Here is a 24436-nt window from a genome sequence, read left to right as displayed (position 1 = left end):
GTTAAGAAACCAGTGATAGCTTCCTTTGGTTTTAATTTTCAAAGCAACCTTTTTCTTACACTGGGAAATCAGCACGGAATCACTTTCAGCAATATAATTAGATGTGAGAGTTGCAAAGGGTCAGAACTGATATTGGTTTTTAACATTCGTAGACCCCCACTCCCCCACTCAGGCTAGACAGACTCCTAGATGGTAGGAGATGCAATGCAAACAACCAGAAGACCGTGGTCTGTTTATGGAACAAATCAACTGGTCCCCGAGTGCCCCCAAACACCCCCTTGCTTTGCTCTCTGCGTGCGTGGCCACCCACCACCTCTCGGCAGTTGCCTGTTCTCTGTGCATGCTGTAATGCATTTTTTCACTCAAGAACAAAGACTTGCTGCTCAGGAAGAGACCACCACGCCTGACGCGCCCGTCCCCTTGGGGGTTCCCTCCTCTCCACAAGTGCTTTCATGCTATATTCCTCTCTGAAAAAAAAAAAGATCAGTCTCCAACTCATTTTCATGCTCTTTACTTTTGATAGGCTGATTTTGCAAATTATTCCCTATGTTGCCCATTACACTTTTAAGTTAAGCACTTCTTTCTGAAGACCTAGTTCATTCTTCCTCCTAACTTTTTGAATTGCATCTCGTTGGTTGTTTTTCTCTCTTGCACTTCTTTTTTTTTTTAACGCTCACCAATCTAAACAGTTTATCCTTCCTAAGGAAAGTGAACCAAACTTTTCAGGGCCCACAAAATACCACGTCTCCCCTTCCATGCATTCAATGCTCTGGGCAGTCAGGAATACAACTGCAAATGATGTGTGCTACACCCTTTTTCCGATTCAACTCCAAATGTTCCTTGCCCTTCTTATTGTGCTTACATACACACAACTTTCACTGTCCCATCTAGTTTTTCACCAAGAAACTTCATCCTTGCATTTGGCTATCCCTCGTTGTGATGGCTTTAATGCCTGGCTTTTGTAATTCTTCAGCTGTTAACAAACAGTTGTGCAAATTATGAAAAGTAGGTGGAGACATATGCATATATGCTACCAACTTTACCAAGTAATTCCATTATAATTCTGTTCTTTTCCCCTCCTCTATGTATTTTTGTTACCACTGAGAAAATTAAAATTGTCTCATGAATTTTTAGGCTGAAATGTGCTCAACCTCAGTTATACGGCACTTTAATTTTGGTCACCAATCATGCAGTGGTCCCCAGTACAGTCATCACTTACCAAGAGTAGTTTCTGGGTACCTCTAACTAAGCCACTCTGCTCTATCAGCTTGAATATGGTTTTGCTACTGCTTCAGCAAATTGAGCACCAGTTTTTCGTTTTTTTTTTCATAGAGTCTATTAGTGAAACTAGAGAACAAAATAAAAAATACCTTGCAAACAGCCATAAAAGCATTTTCCTGAGTACTCCCCATTACCATTCTGTTCCGCTCAAAGGCTTTTTTGTGTACAAAGACATCTTCATATATTGCAAAATAAATGTTACCTTCCATTACATTGTATCTGGGAACCCCATTCAATTCAGTGGGGTTTCCTGGATGGCATTTTGAGCAATTTTTCCCACTATATATGATGAAAAAAATGGGAGAGATTTTGGGAAACATATATGGAGAGAGGTCAGAGAAAGCAGTCACCACTGAAGTCTTTACAGTTGAATCTTTTATATAAGGACCACTACTGCTGGTCACAGGACTGTCATAATATTGCTAATTACTTGCAAATGTCAATGGAAACGTTTTTAATTCGGGCCACTGTCACCTATTTATTAATGTTCATTTGAACTTTCCAGACTCAGCTTGGCCAATTAATGGTTGCCCAAAGAGATATTTTTAAGGATAAACTGACAGTCCTCAAAATCATCTCTTTATGAAAGACAATTAAAACAAAGGCATTTCTAACAGCGCTTCTGCTTCTTTGTTCCACTGAAATCAACCTGTTCATAAGTTTTGACAACTGTCCCAGGCTAATGCTTTCTTTATCTTTTGGTCAACAATTGTGTACGAAGAGTTTAGAAGACTATCAACAGCAAAAAAAAGGAAAGGTCATTCGCGTACAAGCCAAATGCACACGGATGCTGCAGACATGAGCAATTCAGACTGCATCCCAACTTAGCACTGCTGATCTTAGTTAGGACTTAGTGATGAGATGTGGCACTTCCCAAGCAGATGAGCAGGTCTGCAAGTCCTGGGATGACAAGGCTTGAACAAGGCACGGCAATTATTTTCTGGCCTGGATGGTTAATTCCTGCCACTCCAGAATTTATGATCTGGTCACTCGTGTCCTTCAGTGTCCCTCAGCCCCTTCTAGAAAGGAAATGGTGAAGTCCAAGCCTGGCTTTATCTCAGATGCTGTCTTTCTTACACAAGATGAGGGGCAAAGTTAAATTCGCTCATAAAACTTTAAGTTGATATCTTAATGGAGGGTCAACGAGACTCAGGCTTTAGGGGCAGGATATATAAGCACCTAGGAAGATGCTTCAGGGTCACGTTTATCTTAAGCCAAACGTGCATTGAGGTTACTGAGGCTAATCCCAAGCACTGAACATCACCACACTTGGCGCAAACATCAGTATCTCTTTAGGAGAAGCAAACTGCAGGGTTTATTTGGAGAGCTGAAGCAACAGAAAGCGGAGTTGAACTGGCTGGCATCTCCCAGACAGGCTCAGAGCCCCAGTCCAGCAAACCCTTCTCCCACGACCCTTTATCCTGAAGGTCAGGCCCAGAGTGCATTTTTACAGCTATTTAAGATGAGCTAATTGAGGAAACACTTGTCTGCATTACAGGTGGTTCCGGCTGGTGCAGCCACTAATCTCATTTTCATGACACAAAAATCAATACTCAAGACACTTGAAAGAGTTAACCAAGAGCAGCTGTTGTAGCACTGCGAGAGACGCACAGAACTGAAGCATCCGTCGCTGTACCATCTCATTAAATAAAAGAGATGGGAGCATATGGAAAACCAGAGCCCCCCAAAGCATATTCAATCCCAGGCAGTTCCCAATCCAGAGGACACAGGCTCACCTCCAGTACACGAGCACAGCTATAAGGAGTATGAGGCACACAAAGGTCAAGGCCGAAACCACGATCAGTGGGATGATCCACTCCATTTTGCCGGACGGTCTGGTGGCCATACTGGAGCTGTTCTTGTCTGCTGCAACGGGAAACCAAATTAATGATGCTCTCATGGACAATTTGGAAACAAAACTAAATGGCTAGTCCTTGGGTCACCTCCATTTATCACACACCTGGTGGCATCTGAGTGTAAAAGCAAGGCTGCGTACTACATCACGCTGCCTGGACTCCACTCCTGTACTTAGCAAGGCTCAGTGCGACTTACCCACCGTTTCAGGACCCAAACCTGTGCTATTATCAGATGTAGCAGACACCACTCAGAATCAATCTGAAAGGTCAGTGAAGTGTAATGAATGGCTATAAATGTCTGCAGGTTTGCTTGGTCATAAATGTCTGCAGGTTCATTTGTTAACTCTTTGGGTTCACTGCAAATTCACGCGAACACGTACTTAATTTTACTAATATTAGCACTTCAAAACAAAAGAAAAACCCCTTTATTAAAACCGGATCCAGTACTGTGTCAACAAACTTCCTAAGTTGTTAAGGTGCATATATACAGATGGGTTGTTGAGACGGGTGGATGTGCCTGTTGCAACCAAATGTACAAATCCGTACTGCTCTGGTTTGCACATAATGAACTATGGCAAGGTTCTGAGAAACTACAGCAAAGATAAGCCAACTTCTCTATCTGGGGGGTCTTGACACTAAATTACCTATGATTATATGTGCAATGCATATGATTATATGATAATAAAGCATGTTTTAACAGTGCCTAGAGGCCTCAATCAAGTATTGGGACATGCAGTACCAGGACTGTATGCACATCCAGAGAAAAGATGGTCCCTTCCCCGTGAAAACTTAGATGTGAAAGGCTCTGCTGCACTGCAAAACCCCTCATCTGTGCAAGTTTACAAACTCTGATAAGTTTTCCACTCCCTAGGTGCAGTGCACAAGACTGGATGCAGTTCCCGTAGCTCGTTCTGCAGGATCTAACAGAAGGTCTGCAGCTGTCCGCAGGAGGCAGCAGGGAATGCATTAATATAAATGGCCTCAGATCTGAACAAAGGCTGACAAATACACACTTGACTCTTACTTATTATCCTCTCATGTGGTTTCTTCTTACCACTGCAACTCCACACCCTTGTTCAGTATTATATTATCCTATCTTCTGAAACAGCAGCAAATCTTACCAGAGGAACGTAATTGCCTTTTCACCGTAGGTAGGCAAAACATGGATAATTGGAAGTCACCAGATGTCACATAATATGAAGTCATACTCTATTTTAATAGCATTTAGATTATACTCCACCATAGGCAGGAGTAAAATCCAAATAACATGGAAGTAAAGGTTAATTGTAAATGCTTTTGCCTGGCTGCTGAAAACAGAGCAAGAGTGGAGGCTGCTGCAAGCCCAGCAAGTGATCTTTCTAGCTTGAAGAAGTAGGTTGATGGAGGCAGTGCCCTTTAGCAGGCGAGCCTAAATGAAGTGCTAATCAGACAGATGCCGGGGGGGCAGCGAACGTGCCCTGTGTGTGGAACCGATCAGCAGAGAGACGGGCAGCCAGGACCGTGTCTTAGCCCCGGCGCTGGTGCACGAAAGGCGGCGGTGGGTGCACCTTAACGCCAGCTTGTTTCAGAACAGACGGGCAGAGCTCCCATGCAGCACATAGTAAGGCCAGCATTTCAATTAGTTCTTGTAGCAGAAAGGCAACCTACGCGCTGCTGTTTCTTTAAGAGAGAACTTTGATTTCAGCGGAGGAGGAAAACCCCCAAAAATAACCAAAGGGGGAAAAAAACAACAACCCAGAACCCAAAGAATCAATTTTCTGCACTTGCTAAACCCCCCGGATTCATAAATCAAAGAAATGTGTACTTTTGCACTGAGCACTTTTATCAGCAAATTTCCATCCACTTAAACACCAAACAGGGAAGCCCCACAGGGCAGGGCAAGTATTAGTCATTAGGGGGCAAAGTAAAACCATATGCTCCAATCGAACTTACCGGGAAAGCCAAATGCTCCCCAAATGCCCCAGTGCCTATTCAAATATTACTGCCTCTCCCACAAGGCAAGGGTGCCATCCAGGAGCATCCCCCTGCACTTCAATACAAGAATGCAAGCTCCCGCTTGCTTGAAAGCACAGAAATCACTCGGGGAACAGTGCGGGCTGCAGTCCCAACCTCCTTGGGGTGAAGTACGCTCTCAGTAATATGCATGATGCTATGCTTACAGGGAAGATTTTTTTACTTATCTGACCTCTCCTATCTCCTATGCTGCAGATGTGCAAAGAAGAAGCACTCTGCATGCCCAAAGCTGGCGCAGCCAGTCCGACTCACTGAGGCTGAAATTGGAAATGGGGACGGCAACCGATGATCTCTCGCAAAGGAAAAGAAGCGCGGGCTTGCTTTGAAGACCAAGTCTTAGATGTCTCTCCTTGCTTAAGAAAACATTTGAAGGGAGTTGAAACAAAACCATATCAGTGGAAGTTGCTACACGATGACTGTGGAGGGCCAGAAGAATTTAGTAGTACATCTGGGCTGCCAGCAGGTGCCTTTCTGGGTGCCAGGGCAGAGAAGCGTATAAAAAGGCAGCGTGCTGAGTAATGTGAAAAACACGGAAGAAAATACACATTTGCAATGAAGAGAGGGAGCTTTAGACCCCCCTGCACTCTAGCAAAAATACCAGCCTTGCAATTTTTCACTGTTAACACAGGACGCTGGAGCTGCAATAGCACCAATAATGTGCCCTTGTTAGAGCTGTGCCCACTAATGCCTGACTTCGGTATTAAAAAAAAAAAAAATCCCTCATGTACGAGGAAACTCCAGTTTTGCTAAGAAAAGTAAACAGTTTCCAGTGGCATATGTCATCGCTGAATTAATTCAGTTTGCCTTTTACTGGCTTGGAATTCATCCCAGTAGGAAGGAATAAAAATTATTATAGCGTAACCGCTTCAGGAAGTCCTGCACCACATGAGCCCAGGCAGCTCTAAATCCACTTCTCCGTGTGGCAAAGTGTGTAGGTCTTCATAACGAGCGCCTTCTCGAGAAGCACTCGCTCGGCAGCTTCGTCTCTCCCGGGACCCCGCGCCGGGGACAGGACAGCAAGGCAGGCTTTGGCAGAGGGACTTCAGGGCGGGAGCCAGCGTGAGCAAGAGGCGTTCTGCATTTGGACACGTCAACGGTCTCTCTAAATGTCCGTGGTCACTGGGCCGTGAGAATTATAAATATCTTTATTCTCCATAGGGAGCATCACTTCCCGTAACATGCAATTATTAATAGGAATTTACTATCCTACCTGAGCTCTAGCCCTGGCTGAAACTTTCTCTTTATCATCCTACAACACCGCGTGGGACCACCGCCAGGGCCGGGACCACGTTCTGCCTGCTTGCTGTTATAGGGACGGATACCCAGGACAACAGAGAGCCCCCCGATTTCATGCCCCCTCCAATGGCACTGTCCCAGCCACGCTGATTCATATCATGAAATCCTTTAAATGCAAGTCAGCTTCGACTTTTCCTCTGAGTCAATGAGATAATAAACTGTTACAGCATCATCAATTAGTAAGGCCTGAGGGCAGTGCCAGCCATCTTATGCAAGTGTGGAAATTTGAGAGTTTTTTTATTTAAAAAAACAACCCTATATTTTTTATTGAAATGAATGTCAGCACGCAGACGTTTCCTCTTTTACCTACAAATACTTTTGCAGCTCTCATCTCTGTGGATTCTGAGCTATTAAATGCATCTTTTCACTCCCTAATAAACAGATGTTGATGGCATTTAACCTGAGCGCTGGATAATGCGGATTCACCAAGTTCAAATGAACAAACGAAGTCTCCTTGTGCAATCCGGGCGGTCGCTGACGAGCATTCAAGCCTCTTGACTGTATAGGTGGCTCTAAGATGCTGTGCAAAACAGCTCAAAATTCATGTGAAAATACAACTTAATAATCCTTGCTACCTATGGAGCAAGAGAGCATTATACACAGATGTTTAATTATCCTAACCAAGTTATCCCCAAAAGGCTTTTGCAGCCTCCTCCCTGGTTGGGCTGTTCTAGAAACCAAAACTCACTGAGCGCTGAAATCGTGTCCTGGGACTAACCGCGATTTAGGATGCAGAGCATCGTCTCCCGATAAAGGTCTCCTGCCAGAGGAGGTCAGAACACCCCGTGCAAGCTGGAGAGGAGCGGGGAGGAGCTGAGTAATGCTCATCTCAAGGGGAGTCCCACTGGGCCAATACCCAGATCTCCGCTGTTTTCAATCTATGATCATGACTCCGACAGAAGCACCAACTGGAAAAAATGTTAATTTGTTCATGACAGGGAGCAGGAAGTGCACTCGCTACACAGGATCAAACAGAAAGGATTCATTTCAGCTGCCAACGTGACAATCACAATTCTCTTGATTAATATCTGCTAAGACTGGATCATGATTGTTCTTTTTTTTTTTGGTGGAATAATATTGCTGTCATGGCTTCTCCTCCTCATTTTCAGGTTTAAAAGAATACAGAATAATGCGGAGCACCTGTCTATTTAACACCCGCAGACCAAAGGGACGATTAGGCGAATGCAAACAGCAAACTAGAGATGGCTTGACAAGAAACTGGAATAGGAGCATGTGAGCAAGCACTCAGGAGCAGAAAGAGTCATTACCGTTGGCCGATACTACCAGAGCAGAGGAGGCCACTGCCATTTGGAAAATAATGACGTGGCCTCAGGAGAGGTGCGTGTACGCGAGTGTGAAATAAGTGCTAAAAGAAAATGAGCCTTGCTGTACTAATTGGCCTCTCACTTTCCCAGTAATTTCTCATGTGTTTCCCGTTCTCCTCTCATCACCCACACTCGCATGTCCTTCCTCTTTCAGCCATCGCCTTACACACTGCTAATTTGATTCTCTATAATTAATTTTACAAGTGTACACTGTTAGGAAACAGTTTTCTGCTCTTTAAAACAATGACATTTTCCACTCCAAAATATTTAAAGAAAAAAAAGAAACGTTGACCACGATTCTGTTGTTTCTTCGCTGTTTTAACGTACAAATTAGCTATCCAAAAAAACCCAAAACCCCTGCTCTGCCCTCCCCGTGTTCCCGAGGACACCCTGACGAGCGGGATGTTTCCCGCCCCTGAGAATTTGGCCGTGATATAAAGCAGTGATTCTCGAGCAGGGAGATCCTTTTAAGGGTGTTGCAGAGTGCTACCCAATTTTAGCACTGTATTTAAGCACAGATATTTAAGATGCTGTTCATAGTATTCTAACTCCAGAGCAGCCTGGATGGAAAAAGAAAATTACCAAACATACAACGGCTTGGCAAAAGTGCAGAATTAAAAGTGGAAGCAGCAAAAAGCCTGCCAGCTCGCAGATGCAACGGTAACGCCACGCGATGCGCGGTAATCGTTACAGAAATTAACTTTACGTCATGGTAAAATCGCAGCGGGAGACCAGCGTCCTGATCCCAGGGTCAGATCCAGGAGAACGTGCCCCTGCTAACTTCCCCGCTCTGCATGCAGCGCAAGGGACCGCGCGTGCAGAGCTGTTTGCCAGAACCAGGGCTCGTGGATGCGTGCGATGAGAAGGAGTCAGCCAGACAGGCTCCCGCTTCACGGAGGAGAGCCTGCACATCAATCAGGTTAACTCGAAAACACAACTAGCGAGTTCCCCAGGACAAAATAAATATACGCCAGCTACAGCAGCCATTCTTCAAAGTTAACGTCACAGTTGGAGTTAGGGGTATTAATTTTTAAAACCAAAATTCCTGAAGCAGCCAAATGCATTACAGGCTAATTTCTTGCCAGACTTCATTTTCTTATTTGGAGCATGGGTTTTTAATTGGAGACTGGGTAACTTCCTAATGAAATCAAACCCCAGTGGTGTTTCCCCCCCCTCCATCCCCACAATCATTTTAAGACCATTTGTAGGCTGAGCCCAGAACCGACTTTTGCAGCATGAGACCCAACCGTTGCTAACCGAACTGCGTGGGGCTCAAAGCTGCAAGAAAATGGGTCCTTCTGTTTTATTATGCACCAGAATCTGGGATGGCCGGATGGCGCAGCTCCCCACCCCGGCTCACTCACCTGGGTTTATGGTGATGAACTTGTTATCTGACGGATTTTCCTCCAGAAACCTGTCGTCTTTAGGAAAAGGTTTCCATGATGCTGTCTCTGGTCTCCCGGGGATTTGCCCTAGGTAATGTTCGTTTGTGAATGCTGGTGGCACTTGGGTGGAAGGGAGGGGTTGGGGCTGGGTATCTGTTTCGGTCGTGCTCCCTTCTTCGGGGCTCCTATCTGTTGGGAAAACGTTTTGGTTTTGCTCTTGACCAGGTATGGTTTTATTTCCTTCCTTTTCCGCAGTCCTATTGGGGGAAACAGTGGCGGGCGCGGACTCGGTGTTATTTTGTACCTCGGCAGCCTCCGTCGCTGCACTTTTCTCTTTTTTTTCTGATTCTTTTTCTCCCTCTTCTTCGTGTTCCCTTTCGCCATCCTCGCTCTCGCTCTTCTCATCCTTTTCTCCTTCCTCCGCTCCGTCATTGTCTTTTGGGAGGGTGGAATCGCTGTCTGGTCCTGGGGAAGATAAAGCCTCCGTGGTAGCGAGCACGGGCCTGGCTGACTGTTTGCTGGTAGAAGCAGCAGTCGGAAGCCGGGTCGGCCACACAGTACTAGGAAAAGAGGAAATACCGCCACCGCTAAAGCCCAGGCCGGCAAGCAGCGTGCTGGTCACCACAGAAGCCACCGTGGCCTGGCTCCCGCTGGAGGAAGGTCCCATTCCTGTTGCCATTGAAACAAAGGAGAAGGGAAGGCCAGAGGAAGTCCAGGTAGAAGATCCAGAACTGATGGGAGCCATGTCAGCGGAGGAAGCAGGAGAAGCTGTAGGCTTGAAGAGGTCACCAGGAGGGGCAAGGGAAGAAAACACAGCAGAGAGAGCATCAGTAGGGGTACCTGATATGCTACCTCGGGCCGTTTTTCCTTTTGTTTTCTTTCTCTTTCTCTTTCCATTCTGCTCATTACTCTGTTCAAATGAGACAAGTACATTTATACAAACTGGAGTAAGATCCACCCCACAACAGCACAAGCACAAGAGTCACAGTGTAAAATGATGAGGGGAGCAGACTTTCCCTGGGTCCAAAATATGAATCGCACCAATGGGTCTTTATTTTTGTCTTCGCTCTCCCCACCTCTAGCTGCTTTTGAGCAGGGTTTCCCTTTTGGGGTGGGAACACATTTGAGAAGGTTTAAAAAAGTGCAGTTTTGCCCGCTGCAGCTCTTTAAGCCTGGCCATGCAGAAGTCCAAAACTTTAGGGATGCATCTACAGGAGACGCTTACTGCTCAGTAGAGCGTCACCACACAAACCGTGCTAGCAGCCTGCTGCACCGTTAGCAGGCTAATGCACAGTAAGCGTCACTAAATAATTGTGTGCCGGCACTAACTTTAGGTGCTGAGCATTTAGTTAGTACTTTATTAAGGATGTACTAAACCAAGGTGCATTAATGAACATGGAGATGCACCCAAGATGACATAAGTGGCCACCCAAAATAACAACTGAGTTGCTAAGGTGTGTAGGTGCTGCAGCAGCCACTCATGCTCCCAGATTTGGGAGTGAACAGGTCACATGGGTGCTGGGACCCTCCCACTGAGACCCGGTCAGTGGGACTGCAGCCTCCACCGGCATCATGTTCAGTGAGGCTGGTCTGCACCACATAGCTTGTCTTACGGTTTGGCGTTACGGCCAGCTAGGCATTGTCTTCTTGGAAAAGTTCCCCAGTGCACGCCTGGAAGAGTGCCCATATGGGACCATAGGAGGGTGGAAGGGGTCTCCCTCCTGCCCCGAGCTGGCTCCCATCAGTGCCAGCCCTTAGCAACCACCACCAAGTTGCTACCTCCCAACCCACGCAGCTCTCTGCCCCCACTGCAAGCACAGTCGAGCCAGAACAAAGGGCTGGCACAACTCGCTTTCCCAGCGGAGCCGCGGGAGGGAAAAGCAGGGGCTGAATTGCAACTCGGAGCTTTAGCTCTGCACTGCCTGTGCTCGGGCTGGACTGTAGGGTGCTGGTGACCGCTCTCCAAGCTCATCACCTTGCCTAATCTAAATAAAAATGGAAGATGCATGCAAAAAAGAGCTCCGTGATGACTGTCTGGAGGGGCCTAAGCTACAACTGGGAAAAGGCAGGTGGTGAAGTCATGCCCAAAGACACAAGCTAATCCTGCGGAGGAGCTGGGCTTTACTCTCCCTGCTCAGGCCATGCGGCCTCTCTGATTTAGGAAACATGCTTCTTGTTACTTGTCTAGGTGACAAAACTAAAGCAGGGGCTACAGGAGGGAAGGGCAGATGGGGCGGAAAGAGAAGCATCTCTATCCAAACCAGAAAGCATCTCAAAGCCTAAATATCCTGTTGGAATTTGGAAGAAGTTTGGTAGTTGAAGGATACTTCCCTTTCCCTCTGCAATTCAGGCAGGCCAGCGAGCTAGAAAGCTGCAGCACAATAAGAAAGGCTGCTCTCTCATGCTATTTCTGCCATCACAAAGAACTTGAGATCTCCAGAGAAAGTCTGTTCTTTGGAGATTTCCAGCCTGGACTTTAAATAAGCCTCTGAATTTTGGGAGGCTGCTCCATCTGAAGTCTCTGCAGCTCTGTGAGATTTGCCTTTTTCTGGCAGACATGGTTCAGCTCCGAGCTGGGCTGCAGAATTACAATTTGACCGCACATTTTGCACATCTAGTGCACCTCTGCATCATCGTTAGAGATGTTAATCACTCTTAATCAAGAGCTGCATGCATGTTACTGGCATAGGGGCAGCTTGTTACCATTCATGAAACCAGGACTAAAGCACTTGGGGCAAGAGCCATAGAGGCATCCTAGTTGTTTTCAAAATTAGGTATGGCAACACCTAAAATGAGGCCCTGGCTGTTGGTTCAAAGGAACAAAGTTAGGCATATGGGCTCCCAGCGCTGTCTCGGGGAGAGCTGGATGTATCTGAAGGGAGGTGCAGAGCTGCCAGACGCTGAGCTAGACGATAAGAAACATGGAGTCCAGGAGTTTGACTGGAAACCCGCCTTTCTCAGGAGCTTACAGCTCCTTTTGCAAGCCAGCACCCCGAGCATGCCCTGCAGGACAGACTCGCGTGGGTCCTTGCAGCCCCTGGGGATGGTATGCTCGGCGCTGAACTGGTCACTTCTCTTGGGGCCATGGGTGGGTTGCTCTGCTGCATACTGGGATGCCAAAAAAGCGTGGCAAGAGTCACACTTGCATCTCCAAGGCTGCTTTGGCGCAGGGGTTGGTGCCTCGGGGAACCCAGGGAACTCTGCCGTCCCTGAATGAGTGCAGCTGCCTCCAGGGTTAAGCGTCTGCTGAACCGGGGGCTCCTAGATCCCATTTTTGGATTCAGCCCCTGGAATCCAGCTAAGTGCTGTTTTTAGATACCAAAATACTTCCCTGGATCTCAGCCTTAGAGCACGTGTTAGACCAATACGAGGGCAGTCTGGAAATGGGATCAACATGCAAAACACTGACGGCCAGGACTTTCTGGGGACTGAAGGGTAGCCATACCCAAGTCTGACACGGCGCATGCCCTGGTGCTGCACAACATCAACTCATTGCATTTTTCTGCCTTTGGAATACAAAACTAAGTACTGCTAGCGGATGCTTACAGCTGCGAGTAATACAAATTAAAAAAATGTAAATGAAGAGCTTGCTGAGGTCTAATTTACGTGTCAGTAAATATTTCTACAGTGCTGGGATACAGCGATCACCATATGCCAAACCACTGTATGCATCTCTGCGCCTTCGTTATTAAAGGAAATGGAGCACAGCGTCACTCTCAGGTCTAGGATTACATACTTAAAAAACCTCCAAAAACCTTCCTGGACTTTTCTCCTTGTGGGTGAAAAGTTTCTCAGGCTCCAGAGCTATAAAGGTAGAAACTTTGAACCTCTGAATTGGGCTATTAAAGCTTTTGCTTAGGGTCTAAATAACAAAACACCTTCCAAAACGGCAGCGGTGCGGTATATTCACAACATCCTGCTGCCACCTAGCGGGCGTGACGCCGCACTTTACCAGGGCTTGTAAATAATTTGCTGCAATGATTTATGTCACCAACTTACCACTCCTGTTTTTACAATTCTGGTCCCCTCAAAAATTCGAGTTGTGTTAGCTGCGGAAACAAAGAAGAGTCATTGTTCAGCACATTATGAAGGCAAATGGTACAACGTGAAGCTGCTGAAATGCAATTCTTGCTACAACATTTCTTGGCAAGTGGAGGCAGCCTAAAACTTCGTACACTGGAGAGCCATTGCTATCAAGCCTGCTGACAGATGACTATGGGGAAGAGAGGCAGTCACATAGGCTGGGAACCAAATACTAGTAGAAAATCCCAGAAGCGGCCTGCTTTGCATAGCTAAGTCCTTCAGGCCTCAAATACACCACTGGTAAATCCAGAGTAAGTTCGGGATTTTCAGACACAGGTGCCTGAAGATACTCACCTAAAACCATAGTCATGCTGGCATGCAAATCTGTGCATCTCACTTTACCCACTCAGCTTTTTCAGCTTTGAAAGTGGCAGCTTTAGTGCATTGATTAAGGAACGAAATGATCTTGCTCAACCACACATCAGGTGAAATGATATGGTTTGCTTGTACAGGGATCATCATAGTCGCTTTCTGGCCTCAAAATGTATTAAACCTTTGATTATTGCAACTTATCCTCATGCAGCGATAATCTGAACCTGGTCCCTGGTATTTAGAATTAATACCAGAGTGTCTGAGTTTCATTAACTGGACTGACATTATATTTACTTCTCGAAACAGCAGGAAGATTTGCATCCCAGAGCTGTCGGTTTGTGACAGCATGGAAGAAGCAAGCAGAAATACACACCAGGCTCTTTTGTAATGATTGTTTGTACTTAGGTACATATATCAGTGTTTGGCAGACTGCTTTGTGTAAATGATGGATTTAGAAATTTGTTTTAATCCTTTGAAATAGGGCCCACAATCATATACATGTTTTTACATTAGTTCTTATTGATCATTAAAAATGTGTACAGGGTGAAGAAAACATAACTGATGCCCATTATCTACATCAACAAACTGAATCATGATATTTTATTCACTATTTGAATCAGCCAATTCCACCGCCAGCCCTTGCCAGCAGTCAGCGTTCGCTACCACGTTAAGTTTCTGGCAGGACGCGGTTCCTAGCAGCACAGAAGTGAAATGCAGAATGTGAAGAAACAGGAAGTGGGATTAGTTTAAAACGTCGATCCTGGCGCCAGTCGAAAAGCAAAGGCACATTTTGTTTTTTGGGCAAAGCAGAGGAGCACAAATAAACTTCCATGGTAGCATCTGCTTATCGACAGCAGCGCAGACCCCGACGTGGAACGGGCATGGCCGGTAATGGAGAGGGGCTTTTCTGCTGCGATCTAGTGGGCATCACAATCAAGGTGCGCAGGACCAGGTCCTTTTATCCTCTGCTTAAAGCCCACCGGGATCCAAATTTCTGATTCCGGCTCTCTCTCAAGCTGCCCTTGCAAAGCCACAGGCAAGATCCGGGTACCTCAGCTACCATGGTGATAAGGCAGCATAAAAGATGCTGATTAGAGATGATAGCTCTTGCCTGGCACCCTGCTCTCCCCCGATGTTGGTGAGAACACGGTGCTTGCCGGGGGAGTCTGACGCAGAGTGAATTGTGTCCACTGCCTGACTTCTCATAGACTGCTTCAGCTGTTAAGGACTGTCAGATTAACCATGTCTGAAACCTCCCTGTTCTCCAAAGGTCACCCTTAAAAATGTCTCTGTTAATTTGTTCAGTAGATTACATCTGACTCAAGTGATTTAACTCTTTGCTTTTCTTGAGAGCCAGCCCTTGGCAGACGGTGCTTCACTTCTGCCTTGCTAAGTCTCTCTCCTGTGCAGAGGTGCCCACCATGGAGGGATTTGTGCTTTCTATGCCACCCCCAAAAAGCAAAGTGAGCAGTGGACGAAGGTGGGAGCGTTAGCAGTTCTGTTTTAAAGTTAAAAAAAGGAAACCTTTGCCACTTGAAAGGCCTCTCTATGATCTCACACTGATGACATGGCACCAGAATAACGTGGCAGCAGCTGATGGAGGAGGGCTCCACGGGCACCTCTACCCCGATTTATATTTGTGTTTGGGGAATCAGTGAGGTGGTGCACAGTGGATAGGCCCAGGGCTGCCTTGGCCAGGCCGGGTCTTCTGCCATCCTTCGCCTCCTACGAACACTCGCCAGGCCTCACCCTTGCTACTTGAGGAATGCAGCTGCAGGAATTCCTATTGCACAGCAGCAAACCCTGCTAGATTTGATTTATTTGCTAATGTAATTAGCCAGAGGCTGATTTAAAAAAAAGAGCTGCTGCATTTTTATGCTCAGATTTCCAAAATATGCTGATCAGCACTCTCTAAGCTCATATGTACCGTTTCAAAAATAGCAATTAGACCAGATTTATACACTAACACACACACACAGACACACTCAGGTTTAGTACCAGGAAGGGCTTGTTGTATTCATCATATCCAAGGTTCTCAATCTTGTGGAAAACCTGGGCTCAAGAAATGGGCCTTGCAGGATTATTACATCCAGGTTTTGACGAGCTAGAAAGGGGAAGCAATTGCAGACAACCTGTCCCCAAAGAGACACTGCAAGGGAAGTCCCCTTTATCTGAATAAGAGTTTTACTAACTCCAGCAGCTGGTGTTAGGAAACCAGTGCTGTTTAGAAACACTCAAACTGCTGGTAAAATTATTCCACATAGACAGGGAGGGCAGCAAGGAGAACGTTAAACAGAGAAAAAAGAGCCGTGTCATTTGAAAAGGAATTTGGTTTTTTACCTTGGAAAAGCATTGTCTGGCTAAAGTCACTACGCATGTCATTTCGGCACACTGCTTGAACTCTGAACAGATAAAGGATGTCAGGTGAGACATGGCTAATGATGGCTTTCTGTTTAAAAAAAATAGATGTTATTCAGTTTTTTTCCCCCCACAAGGACTCTGCATGATCAATTTGTCACATTAGAGCACGGCGCTAACACAGAATTTGCATGGCACACGGGGCAAACTTATGTCTAGCGGGGAGCTGTCAAGCCTGTGCAGAGCACCCGGTCAAGGACGCGGGACGTCGGCCGTGCGCAGAGCTCACGCTGCCTCTCCAGACAAGGGAGAAGTTGCAAAGTGCATTCGCCCCTGCGCTACCTTTCACTTCATGTGTGCTGCTCTTCCCTCTGCTCTGAGAAACTGCAAATCAGGTACCTGACCTTTTACAAATGAAAATCGAAGTTCTGTAGTGGGAAGGGACAATTCTCATTGATCCCCTTCTACAGTAACAGCCAGCGCAGTATCGAGGCCAGGAGCTTCGTTTTGCAGGAACAGCGACGTTGCGGCAGTTCCTGCATGCAATGACGATGGAAGATTGCCACCCGTGGCCACACTGGAAATCATCTTCCAGGCCCTCCCGCAACGGAGGTCTTTGCACAGGCATGCTACTGCGTCCAAGGGGCTGCTCTGCTATGCAGCCGCTCCTTCTCCGTGTGCTCCTTGGCCCCCATGAACAGCCCGTGCCTGCCTGGGAGTGATGAGCATCGACCACGCTGCAATCCCATGCTTGCAATGCTAGCATGGACTTCTTACTACTGCACAGTCCAGTCTAGCCTAAGACATTGCAGGTAATTGGATTTCCCTAATTGTCTCTTCCACAATCCTTTGAGAGCAAATTGTTTCACTGTCAAAGGGTGTTTATCTGCTGTGGCTTTCACCCGTGCTCCCCAACTAAATGAGGGCTGTGTCCGTCACCTCTGACCCCACTCTCCAGCCGGGGGGCTTCGGGCAACTCACTTCAGGCTAGCCCTTCATTGCATTCTCTGCACATTTAATTGTTTTCTTACATAAAACTAGACATTGCATTTGTCCCTGAATCGTTTTTGCCGATTAATGTACTCCATCCTGATTGCTGATAAAAAAAAAAAATCTCCCTTAAGAGCATGAAGTTATGACAAGGGAGAGGTTATAATACATCATAACCTTGGGTGTCTTTCAATAGATTCCTCTATGATTTTGTGAAGCACATCATTCCCTAATGTGACCCAGATAACAATGTCTAGTGGGGAAATTGAAAATATAAATGGAAATGAAGTAAAAGAATCTTCATCTAAGGGAATAAGAGAAGTATTATTCTATAACTGATTGAATGGGCCCAGAGGACTGTGTATTTCAAAAAAAAAAAAATGATAACAGTCGTTAGGAATTTCACTCTCTGCTGCTGCATTTTTCATGTGCATATACAATTACTGATTTCATTATTGCAGAGCCTTTCTTTGATTAACAATAAACTGAGGCCTTTCAAACCTGAATATGTCACTTTGATTTTATATGCAGAGAATGTTAAAAGACTAGTGGAAGCAAGGACTGCACTTGGACAAGAATGACAAAGATCCAGTCCCAAATGGAGGGGACGGCTTGGTATTTCTGTCTCTGCTGGAAAGGTTCGGCCTTTCTCCGAGACTCCTCTGATCAGTAGCTGAGGAATCTCAAGCACTTCCTTTTTTGCCGGTGGAGCGAAGGCCATTGTACGCTCCGCACCTAGGCTGTGCCCTTGGCAATGCTACCCAGGGAGTGCTTACTAGGAGACAGTCCCGATGGACTTCAATTGAGTATTGCACAGTGGTAGGCTCTAGCCCAGCAAGGCACTTTTCAGGATCAGGCCTTTACTTTGGAGATCTATGAATTGAACACCAGCCAAAAGGTTTTCAGAGTGGTTTCAAGCTAGAGTCCCCAGCACATGGAAAGGAATTTGCCAACCTCTTTCCTTTCATGCTCATGCCAGCTTATTCATAGCGGCGTCCTGGGGAGACTGGTCTGCAGCATTCAACAGATGCTGAGTCTTTTAACATAATGAATACAAATGAAAACCTAACCTTTCACTCCTGCAGCCAACACCCTCCTACCCTACCTCTTCCTACTGAGAACGATACAGTGAAAGAGTTGCTTAAGACTAATGGCAATAGCTGATGCTGTAGTTTTACCAGGTCCTTGTCACTGTCCTTGGTGAAAGTCTTCTCCTTTTCATCTTCGTTTTTAGTCCAGCTGTAGGAAATCATGTAGTTCACAATGGGAGGGTGGTAGATAATCTCAGGTTGGTTCCAGGTCACTAGCAAGGCGGTTTTGTTCACAGGCTGAACTTTCATGTTGACAGGTGGAGTACTGCAAGCTAAAAGAAAAGGGGACAAATGTGAAACTCTGCACCACTCGCTGCAGGAAAGGCATATCGGGGAACCTGGCTCGTGAAATGTGTGGTCTTTTTGCAAACTGGGTCGGTTGCAAATGGTTTGGAGCATGCACAAAACCTGCAGTCCTAACATCCGCACACATGCCCTAGCCGCATAACTTTCAGGGCTCTGCATGCACGCATGTGAGAGTCCGCACACGGCATTAAAAATCCAGAACTCAGCTTCCTTAGACCAGAGCTTCCTAATGTATAAAACAGACATCATAATCATCCTCTGGCTTGCAGGATGGCCAAGTGGGTTCTTTTGAACCCATTAGCAAATGAGAAACTAAGGGTCTTTCAAACTCCCCACCCTAGGTTTCCCTGAAAGGCTTCTCAGTTGTCTTGTCATTCAAATACCACGGTAGAAAAGAAGAGCACGACTGCTACAGGACCCTCATCCGCACACCCTCCCACTCCCCCCCTACCAACCTCTGTCAGACAGTGCTGGGATAGCGCGTGGAGATGCCGACTTGCCTAACCCTAGCCACCTCCACCTGGAAGCTGTGGCTTTTGTCACCTACTTGGGACTTAAAGATACTAGAGGTTGCTGTGTGTTCAGAGCAGTCTGGGGGTTGATGTGTGCGTGCACACAGGGATCGGGGGTGAGGAGACAGGAGAGGACATCCTGGGAACCTTTCCCCCGGAGGAAGAAATGCCAAGCATCTTCTTATCCCAAATGCCAACCAATGCCCATTCCAGGAAGACCGAGTCTGGACACTAACCCACTGAATCTGTTTAGATCAGGAGCAAATTAAGAGGTCCCCCAATGACCAACAGAAATGGTTTTCAAGTAAGAAAATGCGAAGGCTAATATACTAATGGGGAACACTAGATGGCACTAATATGCTATCAATAAAGTCCGCACAGTTTTCAAGGCCTTTATATTTCTCCCCAGCTTTAAAAGTCACGATTTAAATGTGTAATTCTGGACAGATTCTCACTCCCCGTCTTGGAAGCCAAACCCTGAGCCAAGAAGAACGGCGTACAGACGGTACCTCAAAGCATGCTAGGATCTGGCCTTCAGGGATGGAAAGACTCCACTTTGCTAGCCACGGCTGTTCCTCCTTCTCTGACTGCTCATTTCAAGTCCACGCAGCTGCCATCCATTTGCTTTGTGTGCGTGTGCACGAGTGTGCGCACGTGTGTGCATGTGTGACTACAGAAGAACCTCTGCTGCGCTAAGACTTCCTAAGTGCTGGTTTCCACCTTGTCCTTGTAACATTTTAAACAAGCACCTCCCGTTTGTGGATAAAAATGGGCTCTGAACAATTAAACGCCTTAAACACTAGTATTACCGCAGTAATGGGCATGTTCGGTGCACTCTACGCACTTGTAATCTGTCTTTCATAGGAAATCCATAGACAGGGAGAAAACAGAATAACATCTTCTCACGGAAAGATTTCTGGAGAAGGAAGAACCGTGACATTTGCCCCTTTTGCGAGTGGAGTTTGGAGTTTGCCGCACGCCCGTATCCATCCCCTGCAGAAGCCACAGGTGGGATAAACCCCCTGCACTTTCACGTGTGATTTATTTACTTACCAACAGAATAAAAATCCTATTTCTTTGAAGAGCGGTGGCCACAACCGCCCTCTCCTGGCACTGCCACTTCCAGGAATCCTTCCACCTAGTCTGCAGCCAAGACGCGCTCCCGTCTCCCTCCCCCTTGGCCACTGTCTCTTTACTCTGAGCACGTGCCTCTTCTCTCCGGCTTGTGCCCTGTACTTTCCACCTAGGAAACTGCTTGCTCCAAAATGCTTTCCCACTACTGCCAGGAGCTCACACGCCTGATGCTACCTGGGGACTAATTTGGTGGACACGGTACTAAGTCTCTCCTTTTGAAGTTGTTCTCGGACACAGCAAAACTTTTGGTGGGTCTCATGATACCCAACCTTCAGTGAAGCCACCTGGCTTGTTCCCATCCCAGCTCACCACTGTGACCACCTGGGATGTGGATGCTGCAGGTCGTCCCATGCAGAATTGCAGAGCCTTGGGGACCACTTTCTCTCTGCTCATGCCTGCCTATGGAGATTTCTCTCTCATCGCAGCCTCTTTGTTGATCTCTTTGCTGTAACAGCAGTGCAAGACTTGGTTCAACACAAAGGCCAAGGGAGCCAGGAACAGCACAAAAGCAGCACGCTCAGATCTCGGGTGATCCCATGTGTCATGCCTGCTGCAAGTGCGGACATGCCCTGCCACGCTTCTGAGTCTCGGGGTCTGCCGCCAGCCCGCCCAAGCGCCTCGCGGTGCCAGTGCTACGCCCGAGTGAATGCAGCACGAGTACGACTCTCCACGGATGTCTCTGATGCACGTGCTGAAATGTTTGCTCTGACTGGGGCCATGGAAGAGTCTGTAAAGACCTAGGAAGGTGAGTGAATTCACAATGCCACCTTTCAAAGTAAATAAGGCTCATAATGTTTATGATTTAATAGAACAATGTTCCAATTATTCCAAGGCACAAGGGAAGAACGTGCTATAATTAAGTACTAACTAGCACGCTACTATTCAGCATCTATTTTGAGGACTTTTGAATTATGAATCGGCAAAATTAAGGAATCTTTTCCTTCTTTATAAAATGAACCACATGTTTTATTCATTTCGCCAAACCTGTTCAGGACACATTGGAATCAAAAGCATTTGATCTAATAATTCAGTGCAATGGTTTAATTAAAGCACTACATAATAATGATGTGAGCATCAGATAGGAAGGAGAAAGTGCCGAATGATTTGGCCATCTATGAAAAACTGTCATTTTCCAGAGATCTAATTTTCTTTACAGTATTTTGGGTCTTATGTGTTAGGAAGAAAAGGGTCATAGATTCTCTCTTTCTTCTTAGCAGGTTTAGATGTTCAAGAGCCTCCAGTCCTTTTGCAAAGTGAATAGCTGGATGACAAATACAGACTGGACTGAAAAAAAAGTCCAATCTGGATTGAATCAGAATAGACTGGAGAGAAACATGAAGGGTTTCTTTTCTTTTTTTTCCAGGCTAAATGGACAAACAAGCTAGCAAATTCATGTTTGCTTTCAAAAACCACATCTGACATTGAAATCTCAAATCTCAGCTATTTTTAGAAGACATATCACCACTGCTCTTTTTAAATTCCAGTCCCTTATGCTGCAGTGATAAACAGACGGGGAGCGTAGAGGGTATTATGTCTTAAGACCTCTTAAAACACGAAAACCCCTGCAGACAGGCCTCATTTCAGGGCAAATTATCAGACTGGGAGAGCGGAACGACAACTAGCAAATGCGCTGGCTCTGCCTGGCCGCGCTGCAGAACGGCTCTGCGTGGGACGGGCCCGGGAGAAAGCGCGCAACGTGCATCTTGCAACACAGCGTTGGTGGAGGACGAGACGCTGTGTCTCCCCTGCACGTTGCACCCCTGGTGAAAATGAGGCACACGCCAGCACTCTGGCTGCCTTCTCTCCTACTGTCTGTTTTATCACCCCCAAATCCTCTTGTCCTCTGTCCGTCCTTGCACACTAAAGCAACCCGGGGCTCTGCTTAGTCCGCAGCCCCGGCCAGGACAAGACCCGTACAACGCAGGATGACTTTTGTCACATTAGAAGCGTCCCCGTGGGCTGGAACCAACCAACTCTGGGTTCATCCCTTCCATCATTTGATTTCTGTGTTGTATTTGGCCAAGCCACCTCTGTGAGGCTGTTCCTAGCTCAAGCCTCTTAAAGCCTAATCTGAAAGCTTTTGGCAGCTCTCCTTCATGAGGATGTTGGAAAAAAATACATACCCATACCCCTGGTTAAGCAGAAATTAGGTACTGATATGTCCGTAGCTGACCATTTATATGGCAAACAAGTCGGTGCAGCACGGCATGAAGGTTTCAGCTTGGGAACCATGAAACATCGCAAAATGACCTAAATGGCTGCAGAGAAACTGCCCCATGCTGCAAATCAGGCATTTTGCTGATATAGTCACAGGACTGGAAGCGATGTCCTGGGGCACCTCGCCCAACATGTACCTTCAAAGGCGATGCAGGATGTGCCGTTCCTAGAATAGCTACCCTGTGATAGAAAAGACCGACGTAAGGGATTCTTCCTTGTATCCCTTTGTCCTGCGAAGCAGGTGCCTCGTGCTATGAATCCAACTGCACAGGGCTCAGAGGGAGCCATAAAACCTCTAAAAATGTTCTAAGTTAGCTTTTTGGTGCATTAAACTGTCACTGCGTTAAAGGCGGTTATTTCTGGCTGTGCTGTGCCCTCTTTCGGGATGCTGGGAGCCATCCCCTCCCCGCGGTCTGAAGCTCCTGTTTCTAGCCCTGCAAGATGGATCTATTGCAGGTGAAAGTCCAGGCAGGTCTGGGCGCAGGAAAGCCAGGGCTGAGCCAGGGAAACTCATGATTTAAAAAAAAAACCCCAAAACCACAAAGCTGCTCCAAGGCTTGGCATTTGGACTGGGTCCCAGGGACATGCCCGCATGGGCAGAGTGGAAAAGAGGTGGGCAAAAAGCAGCTGAACTTAGCGAGGGAAGCGCTGGGGCAGGGAGTCCAGCTGCGACTCCTGTCTGCCTGGAGGGAAAGAGCTACCCAGCTTCGAGAGGGGGCACAAAGGGACAGGATGCCTCCGAGAGAATTTGCCTGCCCTGGCCCATCCAGCTGGGGGGTGGGGGGAGAGAAGCAGGGCTCAAGGGGGTGTCCATGTCTGGCTGTGCATTGGGCCTGTGGACAAAGAGGATTGCTTTGCTTTGTCTAATGCAGAGGAGAAAAGAGCGTGTGGTTTGGGGCTGCTAAATGTCCTCCCCTGAAGTACGGAGGAGGAGGGTGCTAATGGGTGGCAGCTGGGGCGAGGAGAGGGTGTTTCTCCATCTCTGCTAGGTCAGCACAAAGGAAGCCGCTCGGGCGACGTGGGCGTTTCTCATCCATCAGGCCAGGAGAAGGGAGGCTGCCGATACACCGAGAGCAAGATTTCCCTGGTGCCTGGGAGGAGGCCAGTTGCCAAGACAGGTAGAGCAGCGGCTGCCGTCACAGCCGGACCCCAGAAGGATGCACCACAACGTTGGGTTGGCCTGAATTCAGGCAGAAAGCCTCCCAGCTGGTTTCAGACGGGCCCCAATAACCACGCTGCTGATGTTTGTGCTCACCAGTACGAACGAGACAAAAAGCAATGCTACTTTAGATTCATAGATTCACAGATGTTAGGGTCGGAAGGGACCTCAATAGATCATCGAGTCCAACCCCCTGCATAGGCAGGAAAGAGTGCTGGGTCTAGATGACCCCAGCTAGATACTCATCTAACCTCCTCTTGAAGACCCCCAGGGTAGGGGAGAGCACCACCTCCCTTGGGAGCCCGTTCCACACCTTGGCCACTCAAACTGTGAAGAAGTTCTTCCTAATGTCCAGGCTAAATCTGCTCTCTGCTAGCTTGTGGCCATTGTTTCTTGTAACCCCCGGGGGCGCCTTGGTGAATAAATCCTCACCAATTCCCTTCTGTGCCCCCGTGATGAACTTATAGGCAGCCACAAGGTCGCCTCTCAACCTTCTCTTGCGGAGGCTGAAAAGGTCCAGTTTCTCTAGTCTCTCCTCATAGGGCTTGGTCTGCAGGCCCTTAACCATACGAGTTGCCCTTCGCTGGACTCTCTCCAGGTTATCCGCATCCTTCTTGAAGTGCGGCGCCCAGAATTGCACGCAGTACTCCAACTGCGGTCTGACCAGCGCCCGATAGAGGGGAAGTATCACCTCCCTGGACCTATTCGTCATGCATCTGCTGATGCACGATAAAGTGCCATTGGCTTTTCTGATGGCTTCGTCACACTGCCGACTCATGTTCATCTTGGAGTCCACTAGGACTCCAAGATCCCTTTCTACCTCCGTGCCACCCAGCAGGTCATTCCCTAGGCTGTAGGTGTGCTGGACATTTTTCCTCCCTAGGTGCAGCACTTTGCATTTCTCCTTGTTGAACTGCATCCTGTTGTTTTCTGCCCACTTGTCCAACCTGTCCAGGTCTGCCTGCAGCTGTTCCCTGCCCTCCGGCATGTCTACATCTCCCCATAGCTTTGTGTCGTCTGCAAACTTGGACAGAGTACATTTGACTCCCTCGTCCAAGTCGCTGATGAAGACATTAAAGAGTATCGGTCCAAGGACTGAGCCCTGCGGGACCCCACTG

At 47.2% G+C, this 24436-nt stretch overlaps 1 protein-coding gene across 4 annotated transcripts in view; it reads right to left on the bottom strand.

Annotated features, from left to right (window-relative positions):
• PTPRG (protein tyrosine phosphatase receptor type G) overlaps window positions 1-24436 on the bottom strand; it is a 450708-nt gene that overhangs the window by 66283 nt on the left and 359989 nt on the right. The window contains exons 9-14 of one of the 4 annotated variants that reach the window (XM_059715747.1): window positions 18078-18262; window positions 15892-16000; window positions 13156-13205; window positions 9997-10066; window positions 9136-9621; window positions 3018-3147 (exon numbers count right to left, since the gene is read on the bottom strand). In XM_059715747.1, coding sequence (XP_059571730.1) covers window positions 3018-3147; window positions 9136-9621; window positions 9997-10066; window positions 13156-13205; window positions 15892-16000; window positions 18078-18262 — 1030 coding nt within the window. Of the gene's footprint in view, window positions 1-3017; window positions 3148-9135; window positions 10067-13155; window positions 13206-15891; window positions 16001-18077; window positions 18263-24436 lie in introns of all 4 variants that reach the window. The other 3 variants (XM_059715744.1, XM_059715745.1, XM_059715746.1) reach the window with 3 other exon arrangements.

The sequence above is a fragment of the Alligator mississippiensis genome, chromosome 12 (genome assembly GCF_030867095.1).
Source record: "Alligator mississippiensis isolate rAllMis1 chromosome 12, rAllMis1, whole genome shotgun sequence".
NCBI lineage: Eukaryota > Metazoa > Chordata > Crocodylia > Alligatoridae > Alligator > Alligator mississippiensis.
The sequence above is the reverse complement of the archived record's forward strand: the minus strand, read 5'-3'. Positions and strand labels throughout refer to the sequence as shown.